The sequence below is a fragment of the Condylostylus longicornis genome, unplaced genomic scaffold, assembly GCF_029603195.1.
Source record: "Condylostylus longicornis isolate FDR11 unplaced genomic scaffold, ASM2960319v2 ptg000001l, whole genome shotgun sequence".
Taxonomy (NCBI): domain Eukaryota; kingdom Metazoa; phylum Arthropoda; class Insecta; order Diptera; family Dolichopodidae; genus Condylostylus; species Condylostylus longicornis.
Genome location: NW_026577970.1, coordinates 2,919,494 through 2,938,230, shown reverse-complemented (window position 1 = coordinate 2,938,230; position 18,737 = coordinate 2,919,494). Strand labels below are relative to the sequence as shown.

The 18,737-nt window shown below is 26.1% G+C and overlaps 1 protein-coding gene across 1 annotated transcript in view; it reads right to left on the bottom strand.

Moving 5' to 3' along the window:
• LOC129618849 (relaxin receptor 1) overlaps nt 1-18,737 on the bottom strand; it is a 100,833-nt gene that overhangs the window by 14,937 nt on the left and 67,159 nt on the right. The window contains exons 3-17 of the mRNA XM_055533874.1: nt 17,812-18,081; nt 17,564-17,675; nt 15,615-15,686; nt 12,643-12,720; nt 12,469-12,540; nt 12,323-12,394; nt 12,177-12,248; nt 11,191-11,331; nt 11,058-11,129; nt 8,978-9,121; nt 7,654-7,770; nt 5,091-5,326; nt 4,832-4,946; nt 4,559-4,703; nt 4,288-4,442 (exon numbers count right to left, since the gene is read on the bottom strand). Of these exons, the coding sequence (XP_055389849.1) occupies nt 4,288-4,442; nt 4,559-4,703; nt 4,832-4,946; nt 5,091-5,326; nt 7,654-7,770; nt 8,978-9,121; nt 11,058-11,129; nt 11,191-11,331; nt 12,177-12,248; nt 12,323-12,394; nt 12,469-12,540; nt 12,643-12,720; nt 15,615-15,686; nt 17,564-17,675; nt 17,812-18,081 (1,873 nt within the window). The remainder of the gene's footprint in view (nt 1-4,287; nt 4,443-4,558; nt 4,704-4,831; nt 4,947-5,090; nt 5,327-7,653; nt 7,771-8,977; nt 9,122-11,057; nt 11,130-11,190; nt 11,332-12,176; nt 12,249-12,322; nt 12,395-12,468; nt 12,541-12,642; nt 12,721-15,614; nt 15,687-17,563; nt 17,676-17,811; nt 18,082-18,737) is intronic.

The window sequence follows — 18,737 nt, the reverse complement described above, 5'->3', positions numbered from 1 at the left end:
GTATGTACATATAGAACTACAAGGACGATTTATTATATTCCTACATTATTTGAATACTATACACATAATGTATGAATGACATTGATGTATCACCACTCTTTAGAAAAAAATATATATTTCAATATCTATAGCAAAAATATTAAATAAAGTCATTTGAAAATGAAATGAGTCCTAAGTATATATAAAATTATTCAATCTTATTCAAAGATGTAAGCAGATTATACAAAATTTTACAGAAATTCATTTAAACTAAAGCATATTTAATGAATCAAACTGCATATAAGATATAATAAGATTTACGATATTGTTCTTATGGTCTTGTTACGGTCTGCTTATTTGGTAATTAAGCTTATATTTGATGGAGACCCAAATAATTACTTATTGGCTATCATATTCTAATGAATAAAATCCTAAGCCTCGAATAAGGTTCAGTCATTTCTCTTGAAATTTATAGACAAATGAAATAAACTAAATAACAAATAGATAATTATATTTTAAAGTTGATTCAGTTGAACTGAATGATTTTATTAGAATGATAACGTTTATATAAAACGAGAATATCGTCAACTTTTAGAGAGTGTTTCAAGAAGTATTTATATTGTATACATACCGTATATGAATGATTAATTGATAATAATGTACAAATAATGGCTACATTATTATCAATTAATTTTTGAAGTTTTGCAATAATCAAACACAAAGATGGTATTTCCACGGAATTTTATTAGAACCTACTGTTTTTATAATTTTTGAAATTACTAAATTTACTATATCGAACACAAATCAAATAAGGTTCGGAATTATATGTATAGTAGATTATAATAAATTATTCGAGGAAATTTTGTGAACTTAATAACTCAATTAGTCTTGTAGTTATCTCTTGAACGGACTCAGAATTCGACGATAAGCCAGACATTTTTATATAAAAATATCTATGTCCTATAAAACGTTATTTCTTAGCGCTACAAACGGAATAGAAAACTAAAAATTCCTTTCGAAAATACGTTCATAAAAATTTTTCTATATAATTTTGTAAACACTCAAATCCCAGCCTATCTAGATTCGAAAAATTTTTTAAAGACTTTTTCTCAGGAAACATAGAAACTTTCCTTTAGAAAAGTATCACAGCAATTTAAGTTATAAAAAATGATGTTTACATACTTTACTTTCAATCAATTCTAGGACATTCAATAAAAATATTTTACAACATTCAAGAGTAAAATTATAAATATTTACGGTTCAAAATTTGTATTTAAATTTCTTTACTTAAATTTTCTAAATATTTAAATATTTAAAATTACAAACGCCTTAGAGGGAAATATTCAATCACATGATCTCTTATATCCGTTTACAATTCCAATTTTCATACGATGCAGAAAATATGTAGAAATTGTCAAGACGGATCATTTTATATTATATAGGAAGTAGAAATTGAAATAAGCAAACATCTTCCATTAAATAAATTCCTTGAAAGGAATTTATACTAAAACTATTCAATTTCCAAGTACACACAATCGAACACAAATGAAAATTTATAGACACTAGCGTTCAAATATAATAAACTATATTATACATACATATGTAAGATTTTTTTTTATCTTTAAATACACTGCGAAAAATTCATGTATTTTAGTAAACTGTAAAGTTTTCATTGAGGATAATATTTTAAAATGGAAATTTAATAAAACATCTATTAAAAACTCAATTTAAGATTATCTAGAATTTCCAAGAAATATTAAAATTATTATATGACTGAAAGTGGATTTTTCAATGGAACTTTGTTTTACCTGTTTTTAACAATTGTAGCGAATAAGCTTATTTTGCCTGTTTTTAATCATTCTAGTTAAAAACAGGCAAAAAGAATTTAAATGTAGTATACTAAGCTCCTAATCATCACATCGTTAATTTTATAATTGATTTACTTAATGATATTAGATTTAGGGTTACGTTTTTACATTTCTTTTACTTTTTTGATGACATGCTGATCCTGCAGCCAACACTGAAACTAATATCACTTTTCATTATTGCATAAAATTTTTTTAATTTTCTTTACTCTTTATTATTGGGATCTAATCACAAACTTTGTAAATTAATAGATATATGCATATTGTTAAGAAACTCAGTATTTATAGAAGCATGAAATGTTTCTGCCAACACATTTTATTTTAAATTTTCATTAAAATTTTTTACTGTGTAAATTAAGCTCTGTAACAAAAATTGATATAGTACATCTTTTATTTCATATGCAATGACATTTCCATTTCATATTTTAAAAGTAATTTCATATTGTAAATAGATAATGTTAAGGAATACGAAAAAAATAAGTTAAAATCTTAAAGCTAAGGATAAAATTTCTTAAATATTTAAGAAACTAATAAAAATTTTATACTAAGTTAAAGTAAGCATGATTAATTTAGAAAATTTACTTTACCAATAAATAATTGAACTCAGATAGAATAACAATTTTCTAAAAAAAAAATTGCAAAATACGAAAAATATGTGAGATATTGTTTTGCGTTTCCCATTTTTAGTTCATTTGGTTTATGTAGATCAATCATAGCAAACCAAAATAAAAACATTAAAAATAAAGTTGGGTCAAACGAATGGTTTGTATTGTAGCACTTTTTCATTTAACAAATGAAAATACTGCTTATAAAAACAAACTAGCTACGAACTACATTAATAAAATTACTTTCATTCACATACGAAACTCTTCCAAGGATTGCATACATTCAGCATGAGCAATTTATACAGTCTTTGAAATGAAGGAAAAATAAATTTAAAGAGGGGTTAACATAATGCTCGATTTTAAGGGTTAATTGCGTAACTTAAAAAAAAAAGTTATAGTTTTTAATGGCATGGAGTTTACCGTTATCTTTTTCCGTTTGTGGAAGTTTAAAAAAGCTTGCGGTTTCGGAAATATAAGGTACCAAAAATTAAAATTTCGCGAAATTCAAGAGACGATAACTTGAAAGAGGGTGGAGATGGGAAAAAAATTTCTAACAAAATGAACTATTTATTAGTGTCTAAAATTTCTTAAAATTTCAGACTCTTTCAACGTACCGTGTAGAAGAAAAACGGTATCAAAATTTTAGAAAAAAAGGACTTTAAATAACAGTAAATTTTAGAGGCCATTTTGCTTCTTGAAAGTTCAGGTATGGTATGCCGTAGTAGAAAGGAACCCACTATATTTCTGCGTTTGCAAAATTTGAAAAATGCGTATAGTTTCAGTGCAATAAAGATTAGAAAAATGACATTTTTAGGGTTTCAGGGCGGTATAACTTTTAAAGGTGCGGAGATAGATAAAATTTTCTTCTAAAGAAATAGGTTTCTAGTAAAGATCTATTTACATATAAAATTTCAGCTTTCTATCTTCAAGGGTGTATAAGTTTTGAAAGCAGATACACAGATAGACGGACGGATGCAAAGACGGATAAAGTGAAAAAAATAAGCAATTTTCTCCCATTTTTGGAAAAGCATTAAAAATGATTTTAAAAATTCTGTACTTCTCTACAAATTTTTTATATACTCTAAGAAAATAACCTTATTTGAGCTTGTTGTTTTTGTGCAACGAAAATTCTATATTAATTTATCACTCCCTCCAAAATTATTCTAAAAATTATCATTTTCTCCTATTTAAAGTACCAAGCATGAATAAATTGTCAGTAAATCAAATTATTTTTCAAATTAGCTGTCGGCTTAAAAAATATACGTTTTGTTTAAATTTTTGAGTTATTTTCTTTATATATCTTAATCCGAAATTAAGATATTCCAATATAAAAAACATTCCTAAACTTTGGTAACTTTTACCTCCGAAAATTTTCACAGAATCGAGGGGAATCCAACAGATATTTAAATATCAAAATAAGTACAACACCTATACGTTATGTTTAAATTGACCTAATTTGCTCTAAATAATTCTAGATCCAGCAATATATTGGCTTATTACTTGTTGTCATATGAATTGATTATTTGTGTATGCAATTAGAAAAAAGCTAATTTAAACTAAATACGAGTACTGTCCTTTTAAAAAAGCAAATATTTTTCATAACAATAATTCAATAATTTGCTCCTTTTAAAATCATTCGTTTTACATAAAAGCTTCTTGTGTTTTCACTTTTTTTTCCTCTTTTTAAAGGATTTCGTATGTTAGATATTTCTCAAATATAAATGAGCACTTTATTTTAATTTTACCTACAAGATCTCTGGTTTGTATAGCAACTTTTCAATTATTTTTCAAGGTTTTATAATTTTCATGAAATTTTAACTTGTGTTTTTTCCACTTACCTTCTTGCAAAAACATTTTCTCTTCCGCTTACAGTACTTCTCATTGCTTTACCAGAACCACGTATTGCTTGTAACATACGGAAATATGATATCACAATGAAAATTAGTGAAAATGTATTTATAATGATAAACAATACGGCGGAATATTCCCAACCCTACAGAATTAAGAAAATTTTTGAATTAATAAATTTTAGTATAAAAGTTTATTATTAGAATTGAATTAACATTTTCTAAATTAAACTTTTAAAATATACTTTAATAATATACTAGCCTTAGCATAAGGATCATGTATATGTAACGACAAACATACACCATTACTGCCATAAAAATAATCACCAAAATAATCATCATATAGGAAAGGTGCAAATGCTACAATTATTGATATTCCCCATAACATTGAAAGTCTCAATATTACTCTGTGAATTTATAAAATATTTTAGAAAAAAATAAATCATTTTTAATTATATTTGAATATTATTTTATTATTCATTGAATATTACACACATTATAATATACTTATATATTTATATAGTTAAATACTTACAATGCTTTTGTTGTTGTCCTAGGTTGTAATGGTTGAGTTACTGAAATTAATCTATCCCATGTAATTAATGTCAAAAGTAATGTTGACGACTGACAACTTAATGTACTCAAAAATCCTTTTATATGTATGAATATATGAAAAATTCAATAGACACATATACATATATGTTATATTAATTATATTTCAATAAATAACTCATTAAAATTATGAATAATTTAATGTGAAAAATGTTTAAAACAATTTTTTAAATTTATATTACCACATATTGAACACGCAATACTATGACGCCATTGCTCTTCATGTATTAAATATTCACCACGAAATTCTATATCAGCTGTTGCTATTGCTGCTAAATATATGCCCATTAAAAAATCACTACCAGCTAAATGTCTCAAATATAATGTTTGGTCAACATTACGTCTTGATTTACTAAAAAATCTTCCAATTAATACAATTGAATTACCAATAACTGCAATAGCTGACATTATCCAAACGCTGAAAAAATTAAAAAGTAAATTCAAGAAATCAAATTTAAAATTTTAAAAATTTTTATTAAAATCAGTGAATTTTAAAAAAATTATCGGAATATAAAAAACCTAAGTTTTTACCAAAGAAGACTTAACAGGTTTCAAATGTTTTTATAAATAAATCATAAGTTTTTGAGTCGAAATGAAGTTTTAATTTATAAGTTGAAATTTTCAGTTTTTATAAAATTATTTCGGTTTCTTCATTATTCAAAAAAATTTAATATTTCCACTTTATTAATATTTCTTTTTAAGTTAACTTTCTTCTTTATAACACAAAGTAAGACAGTGTAATAGGTAATAGAGATTTCTATTGACAATTTTTTATCCAAAGCAATCCACTTCTAAATTATTTGGAAAAATTGAAACAAAACATTGACCATGCTCATCATGTAAAAGATGTTTATCTTGAAAAATAAATTACCGATTATTTAAAAATTATAAATTTATAAAAATATGAAATTTTTGTTTCTACAACCCTTGATGATCCTTTTTATCCATATTATGTGTATTTTCACCAAGTCGCTTAGAAACTTATACGTTTTTAGAAACAAAATCTTATACCCCTTTTAAAAGAAAGCAATTTTTAAAATCAGTTTGCGAAATGAAACTCTTTCTAAGAGACTTTTTCAAGATAATTTTCATTTAAAAAGAAAAATCCTTCATATTTGTAATAAACAGACATATTCAAGGAGATTTTAAAAATAAATATGACTACAAATAAAAAGGTTTTAATATTATTAATAAAATTAATCATTTATATTTTTTTGTCTCATAAATTATTGCGTACCTTTTCTCATTTGCTTAGTATATTACAAAATTTTGTACACTGAGTGTAACAAGTTTGTTGTTTCTCGTTTACTACTATTTTTTCATAATAATTAACAAAATCACTCAAAAAGTGAGGTTCAGAGTTTGCTATTTTAATTTAACGAATACAATCACCAAAAGTCAATTGACTACAATTTGATTTTTTATACAAGACCAATGCCGGTCAAACAATCTTACATTAACTCAGAATATGCTAAACAATTTTTCTCAGACATTTTTCACCTCCATTTTGAAAAATCTACCTTGTAAGAAAAATTTCGAAACACTGACTTGAAACTTTTGATTTTTGATATTGAATGTAATCCTATCTTATAATTAGTTGAATAGGACTACATTTTTCTATACAAGTCAAATTTTCCAACAAGTTTTTTAATAATCATTTTTAACTCCTAAATTAATATGCAAATAGTAGTTACTGTGAAAAGGTCTAATTCAAAATAAATAAATAGTTTTTACAATATTCACCAACCACATTGCATACAATATGGGAGATGATGTGATGGCACCAAATCTCGGATATCGAGTTTTCGGTGGGAATGCACTTCTCCATGGTAAAAAAGCATAAATAAACTATTTTTAGAGAAGTGTCGGTCTGTCTATCTGTTGATCTATGAGTGCAAGCGTATATCTCAAGTTCAGCTGAACCGACTTTTATTAAATTTTGACTGTGAGTTTACACTGGCTATGGCACCGATTGAGCAACTTTTGGGATATATTACACTTTTTGCAGGCCGATTTCATATTTTTGCGTCCAAATAATCAAATGCATTTTCTTGAAATTTAATATTGAAATTTTAATTCTGTTTTATATAGAATACAAAATATTACCAGTTAAGGTTTTAATAACATTAAAAACCATTTTTTTCTCTGTAGTACAACCCACTTCAGTTTAAACTCTACAATTTGGGCCTATACTTATATACCATATGTAAAAATAAAATTTAAATAAAAGATTTTCTTAATTTCAAAAAGGTTTTCTTCTTTTGAAAATTTAAAACGAATATATGTATGTATATACGTATATTTATATGGTTTTCTGTTTATAGGATTCAATTCTATAATAATAATATTCTTAAGAAAGTATAAATTTTATAAAAGAAATTTTTATTATGAAATTAAATTTCCTCTTCTTGGAACTCAAAATTGGCATACAATAATTTCGACAATTTAAATTCCCATTCTCCCTGAAATATTTTCATTTAACATTCCAATCTCTGATATTTTGGTGAATTCATTTTCATCTCAATTTGTTTTATAAGGAAAATATTATTGTTTTAAAATTTAATATTGCGCATCTTTATCAGTATACAATCTTAATTTACTATTTTGCTTTGAAATTGCTTTAAAGAAAAGGCACTTTTAATAACAATTTTTATATACACAATTTTGTTAAGTGACCGGAAAAATTTTTAATCAAAATTTTTGGAAAACATTCAAAAACTATTTACAAAATAGAAAACAAATTACCTTGTTCTTAATATGATGCTATCCAATAAATGATAAGCACTACTAATACCATCAGTTTTTGGTTCACAATTACGTACATGCGGAACTGCGCCACATAAATGAAAATAAGAGAAATAACTGTAAATTAAAAAAAAAATTAATTAAAATTTAATAACCAAATATTAAGGTAACAAATATTCAATACTGCAATATTATGAATTTCAATTAAACCATTCTATTCAAATTTGAAATGCTCTTACAATATTTGCCTGATATCAATTACCTTATTTCTAACAGTGTTACATTTTGTACTCACTGGTTATTTTGTGAATTATTTTATAAGTTATTTCGTAAAAAAGGGAGTCAATATCGTTTATTATTAAAAAGCTGCGTTCTTAAGTACAACTCAGTCCACCTTTTAAAATGTTCATTAAATACAACTTAAGGATGTAATTAGATTTACAATAAGAGGATGAAAACTCACGCACTATGCAAAGATTTTTCGAATAAATTTTACATGTTACAAAAGTGATAAATATTTTTAAAAAATGCTAGTAAAATATGGTAAAAGAGTTTTTTGTAAATTGCTGCATTTTTATGATACAATTTCAATTAAATATTCGAAAAATCTGGTGTGAGTCGCACATAACATACAAAATTATTCGTCTCAAAATCATTAATTATAATTTACTGTCAAAAGCTTGGTTCAATTTGCAATGCAAATAATCAGTTAAGTGAGAATTGAGATTCAGGCATGCCTGCAAAAATATTCCTGAAAATAGATTTTAGAAGTTTCTCTAACACGGAAAAGCGCATCTATATTATATTTTTATATTATGTGAAATTTGATCCGAAAACTGTACCATCCTCATATTAAGCGATCTATATAAAAATATTTGCAATATTCTTGAAATTTATTAGGCACAGCGTCTTAGTTATATAAGATTATAACATTGATTTATATTATGTTTATCATTTGTTAATAATTGATTAACTTCAGTTCTATACGTGGAAATTTCTAAGATTCTTGCATAATTCAACATACAACGCACGGTTGAATAGTTCTAACTTCATTATAATTAATGCTTCATAATTATTTTCCATGTCCGTTTAACAAAAAAAGACTCCTAAAAGACAAGTAAGCGTGAATAAGTAAGTCATCAATTTCACCTGCATAATTATATAGCCAATACGCATAAAATGAACTTCTCAGTTCCCAATAGATTTTCTCAAAATTTAAAATAAACACTTTCTAAAATATTCATATTTCGCAGCTTCTAACTTTTCCTTTACTTTTACATCATGCTTTTTTAATTTTAAATAAAATAAAGGGAAAAACACTTACGTGTGATTTAATTTTGTTAAATTACGAAATAATTTTCTATCTAAAGTACGAAATCTGTTTTCTGTCAGGTCGAGTGATGTTAAATTCTCTATACAAGTAAATGATTCTGGCTCAAGTTTTAAAATTTCATTATTATCCAATTTTCTGTAACGAAAAAATAAAGGAATTGTCAAAAATATGAAAAAAATTTTGTTATAAATCAAATTATTATAAAAACGGACGTAAAAAAAACTTTTCAATTTACAAAAACAAAAAAAGGAGGAAAAATTATTACTAAAGTGTTAGAAAACTTTTTTCTCGCAAAAAGAGAAAAAACAATAAGGTTGAAAAATAAATTTTATCCTGCCTGATAGGAAATGTCGTACCCCATCCTTCACTTTCGATACCATCATTTCTTTACAGTGTTAAACTGAAAGCAATGCAAAACTTTTTTAATAAAGTTTATGGAAAATGCTTGAATACATTGAATTAGATTCACTTATAAAACGCTTCTGACTAGAAAATAATTAAATTTGTGTACTAGCCGAAATTATGAAGAGTTTAAGAAAATATCTTAACAAATTTCTTTAAATTTATCTATAAAAAAAACAGTATTCTAAATAACATTATATAAAAATTTAAATTCTAAATAAAAATGGCTCAAAATGGATGATACTGACTACGATTAATTCTTCAACTCAAGAGTGAGGCCATGACAACAAGTGCTTCCTCATATTTCCGTATAAGAATTAGGATTTGATGCAGGTAATAACATTATAGACATACATGTAATATACTCTTTAAATTAAAGCATTTTGCCCTCGTAAAATCAGTTAAACAAATTTACTAAATCACTGAATTACTGAACTATTCGAATATTATAAACAACTAGTAGAATAGTCAGTTTTTGCACAAAATTATATTATCACCAGTTTTAAGTGAAATGAACAAGATTCCCTCAAATATCCAGTAAATCACGTTAATTGTAAAATAATATTTTTTCTATGATCACAAACTTTTCAGTATTGCAATTAATTACGGACCACATTGCATACAATGAGGGAGAATATGTGATGGCAACAAATTTTGCTTATTGAATTTTCGGTGGGAACACTCTTCTCAATAGTAAAGAAGCGTAAATAAACTATTTTTAGAGAGGTGTCGGTTTGTCCATCTGTCTGTGTGTGCACGCGTGTATCTCAAGTTCGGCTGAACCGATTTCCATGAAATTTTATATTTAAGTTTATTTCAACTATGGCACGGATTGATCAACTTTTGGGATATATTAGACCTTGGGAACTGGACTTTTTTGCGGGCCTGTTTTACAGTTTTGATCATTTTAAAAAATATATTCAACAGATTTGCTTGAAATTTCATATATAAGCTTTACTCGATCGTCCGCGAAACCTCCTAACTTTTGGAAGAAATCAGCAACTGAACGTGTACTACGTGCAAAATATGCGTATATAATAAAAAAATATTCAACCGATTTCATTGAAATTTAATATTTAAATTCGAAGTGGTAAAGCAATGGATGTGTAAATTTTTTGGAAAGATTAAATCTCGGAAACTGATCTGAGGGCCGATTTTACATTTTTTATCATATCTACGGAACGAATTAATGGAATTTCTTGAAATTAAAATTTGAGTTCTGTTTGTTACCAGAAATTTTTGACGAGCTTTTCGTATAATTCGAAAGGCACAAAATGAAACTTTACTAAGAGCCAAATTCAGATTTTTCTAGGTATGTTAACTAAAAGCTTGTTAATGTCCTTAATATTGTAAAGAAGTGTTTAAAATGCATTTTTGTAATCTTCTTGAATACTTTTACTAATCTAGACAATATACATTGCGGTCGGTTATATGCTGATCACATCAGATTTTTTAAATAATTAAAACATGTTTTTGGCAAACCTAAACATTTATTTTAGTCAAAATCCCAGGAAGAAACAGAAATATTAAAAATTATAAATTAAAAAAACGAAATTAAATAAATTATAAGGGTTTGGATATGAAAACTTTTCTTTAGAATTAAATTTCGAAATCAGCATGATGTAACCTTGAGTATTTCTTATAAAACATATTGTTGTCATATACTTACAAAACAATTAAATTTTCAAGTCCACAAAATGATTTTGATTGTATTGTACTCAATTTATTCGATGAAAGGAACCTAGAATAAATGAAAATCGTCAAATTAAGATTTAATTTATAGAAGAAAGAATTTCACTTACAGATGACTTAAATTTATTAAATTAAATGATTTCGGTTCGAATAATTCAATATGATTTTCAGCTAAACCTAAAATACGTAAATTATTTAGTGATGGTATAAGACCAGGATGTATCACTTGAATATAATTTCCGTCTAATAGCCTAAAAACAAAAAACAAACAAATTTGTAACTTTATTAATGAGTTTTAAATAAATTAATAAAAATATAAATATAATATAGAAGGGACCATGTGAAGTTGCGAATGATTTTGAGAGTTATGCATATGTAGGTTAATTTTAAAGTTCAATCTATTCTAATATTCTAAGAATTACGACTCATTCTCATTCTCAGAAAAGAATATTGAAGTTATAAGGTGGCTTTCTTAAATAGCTTCAAAGATAAATTCCTTTTTTTTTTGTTTTTTTGTGAATTTATTTAATAAGAGTAGCAGCAGTATTACATTCTTTTGTATGAAATTATAACGTTTTAATATTTATAATTTATTAGAGAAACATTTAAGTTATTTTTGAAATTGTTTAACAACTTTTTGCATATCTCCAATTTGCATATCTCAAACTTAAATAGAATTGTGCCCATATTTCTGCAACAGTACGCAAAAATTAGGTAAGCCTCAAAGCTTTATTTCATAGCCAATCAAAAGGATCAAAAGCATTACCGACTTAAGAACTTATTTGTAATTGAAATTTAAGTGACAAGGGAACTTTTTCAAGAAAGCAACATTCTATCTATTCCATTCTAAATGAAATTATATTAAAGACAAATTCCTTATGACTGCTGTGATAATAAAACTTGAATTCCTTAAATGACACTTATGTTAGGATATTTGGGTTTCTTTTATTCGATTTCAAAAGTCTTTATTTTCAATATTTAAACACGAAAACAAAGTTCTACTTATGAAATTAATTTCAAATTCACACACAGGTCGCGTCGTATCCCATATGAAATTGAAAATCATTATTTAAATATCATTTTTATGAATACTTACAGAGATTCCAACATTTCTAATGGTTTAAAGACTTCTAACGAAAAACTTTTAATTTCGTTTCTTCTTAAATCCCTGTAAAAAAAAATAATTTCGTGTAAAAACTCTAGTATAGTCGCAAATATTATCCATATACAAAATATACTTACAGTTTCACTAAATTATGGAGATTTCGAAAATCATATTCATGTAAAATATTTATTTTATTTGATGCTAAGAACCTATAAGAAAATTAATAAAGTGAATTTCATTTAAACCGATTACAAAACCAAATAATTTAATTAAGTTGTCTTACAAAATTCTCACTAAATTCTTATCATCAAAAAGATTCTCCGGTAAATTTGTAATTTCATTATGATCCAAAATTCTTTAAATTGAATAAAAACAAAATTAAATTTTAAATATAAAATATTTAAAAATAAGGGAAATTAACTTTTGAAAATTTTTCAAATTTCTATTTATAACTCACATTTGTTTTACTTCATTTTTTGAAAATGGTTCAAAGGTAAATGATTCCACCTCTACTATATTACAAAATTCCATTACACTAAAAATTGAAAACATTAAAAAATATTTTCTAAATAAATTTCAATTTTGTCTTATTAATAAAAATATAATCTTTTTGGTAAATTTTCAAAAAATTTTTGAAGAAATTTGCCTATTAGTCTAGAAAGATTAGGAACTGTTTCTTTGATAATTGGGAACTATATAGCCTGAGGTGATTCTTCAAATTAACCTTTACCTAGAAGCAGTTTTTCTTTGATTTTAGGTTAATTTTTCTCTTACATAGCAAATGACACATTTAAATTTATATATATTGAAAAATTCCATTTTTTGGAACTATACCGAACTTTTATAAGAGTAAAAATATAACAGAGATCGTTCTACTATTCAAAAGTACACCCTTAACTAAATTAAATATACCAATACAATTCAAACCTTTATATTAATATAAATTTTTTAATGAATCGTTTAAATTATTTAAGCACTTGCTTACTTTTTCATGCTCTATAGACTTAAGTTGTCAAAGAAAAATGTGCTATTTTAAAAACCATGAGTAGTTTGATCCCCTACACCTTTTTATACCCGTACGAACGTATGTTCGAAGGGTATACTAAATTTGCCTTACCGTTTGTAACGCTAAGAAATAACGGTGTTAGATATAAACTCAAGTGTATGTTTTTGATCAGCGTCAAATTCTGAGTTAATTTAGCTTTGTCTGTCCGTCCGTCCGTCCGCCCGTCCGTCCCAACGATAACTCAAAAACTAATTGAGCTAAGTTCACCAAATTTTCACAAATTATTTATTGTAGTAAGTGCCAGAACCCTATTTAAATTGGACATGATCGGGGTACCGGTTCGGGTAGCTGCCATACAACTTCAAAATTTATTTGGCTATATCTCAGAAACTATAAAAGTTATGGTATTAAAATTTCACAGAAACGAATATATTAGTATGACCAATATGCCACATAAAAGTTGTTGAAATTACTTGGCTCCTTCTGGTATCTGCCATACAACTTCAAAAATTATTTGGCTATATTTCAGAAACTATTAAAGCTATGGTATTGAAATTTCACACAAACGAATATATTAGTAGGGCCAATGTGTCACATAAAAGTCGTTGAAATTACTTGGCTCCTTCTGGTACCTGCCATACAACTTCAAAAGTTATTTGGGTAATCTCAGAAACTATAGAAGCTGTGATATTGAGATTTCACACAAGTGAATATATTAGTAGGGCCGATGTGCTTGATAAAATTCTCTTAAATTTCCTGGCTCTTTCTGGTGGGTGCCATACCACATCTATAGTAGTTCGGCACAACCAGTATTTTGAATAACACAAAGTACTGAAATTTTGCATAAATTAATATGGTAATACGGTAACTTAAAGCCATAGTCTGCCCCATAGTTAGTTATGGTACATTAGTTATTCGCACATAGGATAACAAATTCGTACGGGTATCACAGATTTGACAAGGTCAACTCTATTTTTTTTCTCGTTTTATATATAGCCTTAATCATTTTGATAAATTTCGTTCTCACAAAACCTTAAAATAGGTTTAACAAAAATTCCACCAAACATAAAATTTTTAAAGTTTCCAGAACACAATCGCCTGTATTCAAGAAAGTTTAAGTTAGGAAAGCATTGCCCTAATGATTTTCTTATCCTATCGTACTGTCTAAATGTAGCATGATACCTTGCCTACTTTCATTAAAAACAGCCAAAAACAAATTCTTCAAAGTTCTAAAAATAATTGAAGCGGTAAGTGGACAAAGGGATTCACTTACATTGGGATCTTAACACATTTTTCATTAACAAATTGTAAAACAATTAATTTTTTTGTTACTTAGTTCCTATGTGCACTGTCAACCTCGTCTTCTATTAATTTTCTAGTAACAAGATTAATCACAGTTGAAAATATATGAAATTTAATGATGTTCTATCCGAAAACCTCGATTTTCGTCAATGTTATTTAACCCCTTTGTCCGCTTACCTCTTCAATTTTTATATGAAAATAGTATAATATTTGACCTTCGGCTGACCTTAACAAAACTTCATTTGTTTAAGGAAAATAATGTTTTAAAAATTTTTAAATATATTTTATCTTTAAAAATCCTTATGGTCAGGATTAAAGACATTTTAACCATTTATCTCATCATGGGGTAGGTCAGTAAGTATAAAGCACGTGTAAGAAAAGTTTCTTGTGTCACTAGATCACAAAATATGAAGTCATTATCTGGAACGATCTATTTACTACCACCTCCAAATAAAGTGTTAAAATTTTAATATAACAAAGAAAATTTTAATAAAAGTGTTATAATTTATTATATGCATGAAAGTGTATTATATATGTACTTGAAATTATTAAATAACCTCAAAAGAAATTCTTGCTTAAAAAATTGAAAACAAAAACCATATAAAAAATCCAATTAGAGTACACCTTTTAAGGTTAATTCTTATTTAACAAAAAAAAATAAGACCTCTATGAAATGCAAAAGGATGATCCAATACACATACCTATAAGTTTATTAATATTTTGTATGAAACATTGTACATTGTAAATCATTGTTGATAACCGTAAAAAATATCGAAAAATATCGAAAAATTAAAAAATTATTAACCATGAAAAATATCATATTTAAAAAACCGGATCCTTTCTAGAAGTTCACGATTTACCACTCACAAACCGTTCTCATTTACGTCATGTTTATATCACATGACTGATATCTATTCCTAGATTATTCTTGTATATTCCAAATAATAATTTATAACCAAAGCGGAAAAAATTTGAACAACTCTTATTAAGCATGCTTTTATTTTCTTAAGAATATTTAATGAAATAAGTAAATTAACAAAAAAAGAAAATTTCCACTGTATAACCAAATTTATATTTATGTATTTCTTAAAATGATATCTTTATATAGGAAAAATACTTACATAATCTCCGTAGGCTGTAATGTTGAAAAAAAATTTCTTTTTAAAATTGGAAAATGATTTCCAGTTAAATCTCTGAAACGAAACATTTAAAATTGAAAATTGAAATTTTTAACATCTGATCATTCCCTTTTTACCTACAGCATTGGATACATAAAGGTGAGTATTTTAATCGTAGCTAAATTCATATAGTGAATTTTCGACGTAAATCATTCTACTTTTACCGAAATGTTAGTTCAAATATGCAATTTTTGTATTTTAGTTCAGTTGAAGCGATTTTAATAAAAATTTATGGCCTCGATAAACCGACCCCAATACTGACAAATTGAAAATAATTTGAAAACCTTCAAATAGTTACAAAAATTATTTTCAAGTTGATTCAAGTTAAGAAAACATTTCAATATTTTTACCGACTGCATTGCATACAATAAGGAAGGCTATGAGATGGCAGAAAAATTTTGCATGTCGAGTTTTCGGTGAGAACCAACTTCTCCATAGTAGGAAATCGTTAATAAACTATTTTTAGAGAGGTGTCGGTCTGTCTATCTGTTTGTGCACGCGTGTATCTCAAGTTCGGCTGAATCAATTTTCATGTGTGAGTTTGTTTTGGTTATGTCACGAATTGATCAATAAATTCAATATTGATGATCAATGATTCAATAAATTTTTTGGAACAATTGGGGCTCGAAAACCGAACTGCGGGCCGATTTTACATTTTTTATCATATCTATGGGACCAATAATTTGATATTTGAGCTCTGGTTGTTACCGAAATCAATTGGCAGTTTTTAGGGAATTCGGATTACGCAAAGCGAATCTGTACTAAGAGCCAAAACTACATTTTTCTAGTTAAGCGATCTTAAAGTTTACTAACGCCCTTAAAAATTGGAAAGAAGCATTTAAAAGGCATTTTTATAATCTTCTGTAACACTTTCACTTAACTAGACAATAGTGCTGATCACATCAAATTTTTTTATAAATAATTTTTACCCAATATTTTACATACATATATTTATTTACACATGTAGCATTAAGTATATGAGCACCATTTACTTTGAGCTTCTCCAACTTTACAAATAAATATTATTTTTTTAAGAAGAAGGGTGCGAAAAGCATGAAAAAAGGGTTATACACATGTACGTTTAATGCTAACTCGTGTAAATAGGCCCATAATTTTCGGGTTTTTGTTTAATTTTTGATTTAAATTCTTTATCATAGATTTTAAACTTTTCAACAAAATTGATAAGAAAATCTTGTAAAATTTTTTCATAATGTGCAGCAGACAATAGCTAACATGCAAAAAATTAATTTAAAAAATCTTTTAAACTATAAATCTTTAGTAAATACTATAAATCTTTCGATAGAATTCAGAATATTACAAAAGCTATCAGAAATATCGTGTGAACGACAATTTGCTGTCGTAATAAGCGTTATATCTGGCTTTATTTTAAGGGTAAGACAAGCTTACTCCGATCAATAGGTTTCAGCGATTAAAAGCTAAGATATCGCTAAGGATGTTTTTGAAATACTATATGGAAATTTTATATTTAAAAAAAAATAAATGGATTATTTTTTTAGTGATGCTAGTACTCGGAATCCGAATTTCCTCGCAAGGCAAAATTATCGTTATTGATCTTTTTTCACTGACATTGAAGAAAACCCAGAAAGTTATGCTCTTATTAGAGTCAAATTTCTATAAAGCAGGTTATTTATTTTCTTTAAATTTGAAAAAAATTTAAAAAAAATATTATCGTAAACTTGTGCAACCTCTTTTGCTCAAATGGCAAGAATAGGTTTATTAAAAGTTGTATATAATTAACAAAAAATGTACACAATGCTTTAGGTATAGGTTATAAATTGACTACATCAAATTTTATACCATTATTAAATTATATTACATTGCTTTAAAAACTTGATACGAAATTAATTTTATAAAAATAATGAAGCACTTACAGTAATGAAATTCCTTCATCTGGCAAATAATTCGGTAATTCATTTAAATGTTGAAATTTACATAATAAATCTTTTCCACGACATGGACATGTTGAGTTCATAAATTTAAAAGCTATACACGTGCAAAACATAAATGAAATAATATATTCATTAAAAAATTTTATTATATACTTTTATTAACAATAATTAATTCTTTAATTACAGGTGTAATACAATTAATTTTATAACGTTAATTATATTGTACTTACAACATTTTCCAATTGGTATATCATCAGACAGCGCACTCGGCTGTTTTCTATATTTCATATCCCAAAAAACAGCTTCATCTTTATCATCACAATGTTCTTCATCGGCTCCATCATCACAATTTACAATATCATTACAATTTAAATGTTGTGCAATACATTTGGATTCACCATCAATTTGACATTTAAAATAACCAATTGGACAAGTTTGGTTATCAATTGTATTTAATAAATTTGGAAAATTTTTTATTTTATTGTTAAACGTTGATTCAACTGAAAAATTTATAATAAATTATAGAAAGCTTTGATTAATTTTTTAAATTACAAAAAAGTAATTACAATTATCATTAATGAAATCAATCAAAAATAAATCAATTTAAATTGGAATTATTAATTATTATTAAAACGGTAACATACAAATTTATTTAATTAGATTCTCAATTTTTAAAAAAATAAATTATAAACAGCGCGATGTGTGCGTTAATTTGTTACTTAACTAAATTATTAAAACCATAGTTATAAAATTTTACAAGACAACACTTTTCATACAAAAAAAAACATGGAAGGATTCGTCAATCATTGAGCAAAATACAAACTTGTTTCATATTTCACATTTGCAATTACTTATTTATAAGAAAAAGTCGTTTAGTCGTTTTCTCTTGCACCTAAACATTCGTTCGTTCTTGCATTTATTCAGAAAACAATTCTACACAGTTTAAAAAGGGTAAAGCTGAAACCTCTTCGTCTACTAGCGTAATTCAAAGATCTCGAGTAAAACCTTATTAAACAATTTAAAATTGACATTGGTACGAAATATTTGATCGAAATAATTGTTATAACTTAAATTTCTGAAGCCTAATCATCAGCTTATTATCGCTTTTTACAGCTGATGCTTGTTTTATTGTAAATTTAGGAGTGCAATGAAATTA